Source organism: Sinocyclocheilus rhinocerous, unplaced genomic scaffold (assembly GCF_001515625.1).
Source record: "Sinocyclocheilus rhinocerous isolate Xijiao unplaced genomic scaffold, SAMN03320098_v1.1 scaffold1489, whole genome shotgun sequence".
Lineage (NCBI taxonomy): Eukaryota > Metazoa > Chordata > Actinopteri > Cypriniformes > Cyprinidae > Sinocyclocheilus > Sinocyclocheilus rhinocerous.
The window spans coordinates 418302-423905 of NW_015634472.1; the positions used below are offsets into that span (position 1 = coordinate 418302).

A 5604-nucleotide genomic window follows, 5' to 3' on the forward strand; every position below is an offset into this window, starting at 1 on the left:
CAAGACAAATGTGGAAACAACTGGATGTGCGAGGAGGTCAGAAGTAGTTGACAGAATTGTTTGAAACGGTTCGCGTCTCCAGTAAGCATTAATCCACAAATTACTTAAGTTATTCACTTTTTTAACGTGGCTGACACTCCCTCTGAGTCGAAATAAACCAATATCCCGGACTAATTAATTTACTCAAACAGTACACTGACTGAACTGATGTGAAGAGAGAACTGAAGATGAACACGAGCAGAGCAGAGCAGCATGTGTGCAGCGTGCCGGGTAATGAACGTACATGCCCACTGCTGGAGCGGTTCTCGTTTTCGAGTCAAGAACCGGTTGCATCAGTTTTCGGATCACTAGTACACTGAACAGAGAACAGTTTCTTTCGGACGCGTCCGATTTGAGAACCGATGAGCTGATGATACTGCGCATGCGTTATTCAGCCTGAAGCTACCGAACAGATTGCCTAATATGACTGACACAGCACGTCTGAACCGAACTAGTTCTTTTGGACAACTGATTCTGTGCTAATGTTATGAGCGCGAGTAAACCGAAGACTTGAATGAAGGGCAGTCTGGCGAAACGTAAGTTTATTTAATAACAAATAAATCGCAATGGATTATGTATAGTAAGTGGATCATGGTTTCTGCACTGATGACAACTAATTTATTTACTTTATATCTTCAAGACTTAAATCCTGGTATGCATATCACTGCCTGTTTCGGTATTTGGGTGCTTAGTTGCAAAACTTAATTGTAAACTTTTCATATCATGATTATGATGTTTTAACTGACTGAAGTTGTGATTACTGACTATATATTTGAATGTGTATTTTCATCCCGGCCCGGGACGATAGATTTTTTTTAATTTATTTATTTATTTTTTTTATTATGCAATAGAAGAACAACAAATACAATTACAAAGACAAGTAAGAACAAAAGACAATAAGGGTTACAAACAATACTCCAAAGCATACTATGTTAGCTTATAAGATTTACACCATGAAAGAGTCTTACATGCATGAGAATTATTAGAGTTTCTTAAAGAGTTTACATATACATCAAAATCTTTCCTGAAAATAAAAAAGTAGGGAGTTTTCTTTAAAAAAAGGTACACTTATGAATGTAAAATTTCGCAAGATATAGCAATAGATTAATACTAAATTTACAGTGAGAAGGGTCTAAATTCAAAGAGTAACCAAAAAACACTGGATATAAAAAGTTTGGATATAAATATTTTTTAATAAAATTGGAAAAGTCAACCCAGAACACTTTAGAATAAGCACAGTCCCAAAATAAATGATTGATTGTTTCTTCAGACTGAAGGCAAAAGGAGCAATTGGGAGAAATACTAATGTTAAATTTAGCAAGTTTTTAATAACCACCTCCTTCTTGAACGAACAAAAGCACCCTTTGCTTTTCGAATATACAAGTTATCTAATGAATTCTGAAGTTCAACTAATTCTGATTTCTGGTCAACAGATAAATTCTCAAAAGGAGAGCAGGAGAGGTAGACAAGTCTTTTAACAATATCAAGTTCCTCTGCTTTATATTGCTTAGCTTTTTGAGTTCCAGCTTTGACTAAAATTAATCTAATATTATATTTTAGCAGCTCCCAATTAGAACCAAAATTATCCTCGGCTTGAGCTTTGTTAAGAAAAAAAATAATCCTAGATATCACAGACCTACCCGGGACGATAGATTTTTATTTATTTATTTTTTTTATTATTATTATAATATATGAAACACAGAATGACCCGGGACGATAGATTTGATATCATTACGTCAACGCGAATGACGTCATTACGTTAGGGCGAAAAAGAACCGATGAACCGGTTTTTTGAACTAGTTCATTGAAACGAACTGTCCGAAAGAACCGGTTCGCGGAAAAGAACCGGACTTCCCATCACTATTCAGAAGGTACCTGCGATTCCGACAGCAAAATGTTGACTCCCTGCTGACCTCTGCAGGTCAGGTGAAGCATCACAAGGCCACCATGATGCACGTGTCGACTGCTTACGTTTATGGTCAGTGGAGTTTATTCAGGCCTGAACACTTGGGCAGAAGATAACCATTATGATCACCATAATAACCGAAGTCCAAATGCTCATCTCCACTAAAACACTTATACTACAATAAAATCACCTTAAGTTAAACACACACTTTCATTCTCTCTCTCTCTCTCTCTCTCTCTCTCACACACACACACACACACGGGGACCTCAAAAATGTCCCCACAAGGTCAAAATTTACTAGTATTACTATCCTTGTGGGGACATTTGGTCCCCATAACGTGATAAATACCAGGTACACACACACACACACCTAACAGTTGCATGAGCATTTCTAAGAAGATATTCACAGTAAGATTATGCCATTTATTCAAAACAATTAAAAATACTGACATATACAAATAGACTTATAGGCAGAAGCATAATGGATATTCAAATCGAAGAAGCGCATTTGATTTTGAGCCAAAAAGACAAATATTTTTACTTTTGCAGAATTAAGTTTCACAATTATTCTAGGTATAAATTGAATAGTGCCCCAAAGTTGTTGCAGTTTAAAGACAAAATATAATTTAGCCTATGAGATTCATGCAGAAACAAGGAGTTGTTGTATGCCGGTGGTTTAAGGAATCCATCGAACATTTACAAAATATTAATTTGTCGACACAACACAACCGAAGAGGTTTATCATTTAATGCAGTAGTTCTTAACTCCAGTCCTGGGGACCCACTGCTCTGCATGTCAAAAGACGCAAGTCGCAAGTGTGGTGCGTTTCTCTGAAGGAGTACGGAGAACAACTCGTGCAGTTAAACACAGTGATAATGTGCAGTTCAGCCTTGTGCTGCTGATGGTTTCAATCGATTTGTTTCTATAGAAGACTCAATCAATGCAGGACTTATAATATCCTTACTATTCTGGAACAGCAGCAGTAAAGGCATTAAAACTGCATGTTCTCAAGTTCAATTGATAATTCAACTATTTAATTATTAAACAATAATTAAATAATTATTACAGTGAAAGTTAAGTAAAGTTTCATTATAAATAATAAGTTATTTTTATTTGAGGTGGGTTTTTCCCATGAAACACAGTATTATCTAAAAGCCGATTGCAGTGTTCTTCACATGAAAACACTGGGCAATCACTGGCAGTCAAGTTCAGTTGCAATTTTGCTTGGTTCATTATAAAAAATTATATTGTATCAGGACTTGTACTCTGCCTTCATGCATACTATAAAAATTACACCACTAGATTATCATGATCACAATCTTAGCAAGAAGAAGAAGAAGAAAAAAAACAGGTGCATGACATTCATGATCAAAAAGTGCTGCGAGTCTTTCAGGTGTTGAAAACAAATCGGATACTCATGCATTTTAAATGCTCATCAAATCATCTTCATGTCAATCTCTGGTCTCTGCTGCTGCTCCGAGTCGTCTCATTGAGCTGATGGACTCTATGTGTCGTCTCAGCTTGGACTCCCAGTCGTCTGATCGCTCCAGAACTTCATAGCGCGTCTCCAGCGTGTCTAACGCCTGCACTGCTTCAGGGAGGTCAAGGGTCAAACCAGCCTTCTGCACGGCCTCCTGAAACTTGGCAGGTGATGCGGTCGCTATGCAGCATCTGAGTACAAAGAGCTTCTGGCTTAAATTACACTGTACAATTCGTTAAAAAAACAGGAAGAATAGCTACTGCCACAAGTGTGATTTATACATGCCTATTGGCTTAAATGACACTGTACAATTCGTTAAAAAACAGGAAGAATAGCTACTGCCACAAGTGTGATTTATACATGCCTACATGCTCCAACTTCACCAGCAGAGCTACAGATCAGACAAAATCAGACCTGCAAACTCATTTCATTGAAATCGCATCGCAATGAAATTCACAGCTCTGACATTGAAATAGGTCATTCACAAGATTAGTGCAGATCCGAGGAGTTTTTATTTAGGAGGATTATGAATGAATCTCTGAGGGGAACTGAATGTTGTCAGAAAAGTTTCAATAGAATTTTCTTTTCATCTATCCTCCATATGACATTTAGTAACGCAGCGCTGGTTTGTGTACTGGGGTAACCGCTGTATTTCTGCTTTTCCATAACCATCAAAGAGCGACTTTTAGCGAATTTTCATTTAGCCCGTATGCCAGTTTTGTTCAGGCAAATTAATTTACATATGTAATAATTTATGATTAATGATAATTATAATAACAATATATTAATATTTATTATAATATATTTATAAAAATATAATCGTGTTATTATTTTAATCAAAACTTGCATTATTTGAACTGTAACAGGCCCGTTCACACCAAGAATGATATCTATAAAGATGATTATAATGATAACCATATTAGTGTTTTGCATCGATATCGTTCTTTTTATCATAAGCAGCACAAGCTGCAGTTTTGTCATCTGCCACTTTAATTGCTCAAGCTCTTTAAGCAGGATGGATTCTGATTGGCTGTCAATGTTTTTATCATTCAGCAGGAAAAATCATTGTAAAAGTGATTCTAACGATATTGTTCCTCTGTGCTGTTATCGTTACAGTTGTGGTGTGGTCTCGCTAATCTTTTACATTTAGAACTATTTTGAAAACTATATCTTTATTGTTACAACATTGGTGTGAACGGCCCTTAAATCATAGCTTTTAACAATCATTTTACAGTTTAGGATGTTAAAATAGACATTGGTGTTGTTTCAACAACATGTAGTTCTCTTTCAGCTGCAGATTCCAAGAAATTTTTGGAAGAAAACAATTCTTTGAAATCCCCCCCATCGTCACCTTTTTCACAGATATGCACATTTTGTCTATATTAATCTGACTAAATCTGCCTTTGGAGACATTGCAGGATGTTCTCACATTAAAAAAACAATTCATGAATAAAATTTCAAAGTTAGAGGTGAAAGGATAAATTATATGACAGGCTCAGGTATTATAAGGCTTATAAGTCAAGCGTGTGCATGTGTGTGTGACCTGTTTTCTCCGGGTCTGATGGGTGTGTGATAGTGCTGCCACACGCCTACAGCAGTATGCGGACAGATGAGATAGTGATTGTCCTGCCAGCATCTCCTCATGGCCTCCAGTATCCCGTCATCAGACACCGACCCGGATGACAACACCTCACACAACTACAGTGGAAAATGTAACTCTATTATCATCCAGCTCTAATATGCTATATGCGACTATAAGGCATGAAGATATTATAAACATTAAAGGGTTAGTTCACCCAAAAATGAAAATTCTGTCATTAATTACTCAACCTGGTGCTGTTCGAAACCCGTAAGACCTTCGTTCATCTTCGGAACACAATTTAAGATATTTTTGATGAAATCTGAGGGCTCTCTGACCCTCCCATAGACAGCAAGGTAACTACCACGTTCAAGGTCCAGAAAAGTAACAAGATGATCGACAAAGTAGTCCGTGTGACATCAGTGGTTCAAGTTACGAAGGAGAATACTTTTTTGCGCAAAGAAAACAAAAATAACGACTTTATTCCACATTTTTTTCGTGTCGTTCACGACAGTATCATGACGCGAGCGTGTGGTGGCACTGAAAATGTGGAATAAAGTCGTTATTTTTGTTTTCTTTGCGCAAAAAAGTATTCTCGTA

General features: G+C 36.8%; 1 protein-coding gene across 1 annotated transcript in view; it reads right to left on the bottom strand.

Moving 5' to 3' along the window:
* Nucleotides 1-2420: 2420 nt before the first annotated feature.
* The window catches only part of thnsl2 (threonine synthase-like 2), a 7208-nt gene continuing 4024 nt past the window's right edge, over nt 2421-5604 (bottom strand). The window contains exons 6-7 of the mRNA XM_016559556.1: nt 4969-5123; nt 2421-3616 (exon numbers count right to left, since the gene is read on the bottom strand). Coding sequence (XP_016415042.1) covers nt 3397-3616; nt 4969-5123 — 375 coding nt within the window. The 3' untranslated portion in view covers nt 2421-3396. The remainder of the gene's footprint in view (nt 3617-4968; nt 5124-5604) is intronic.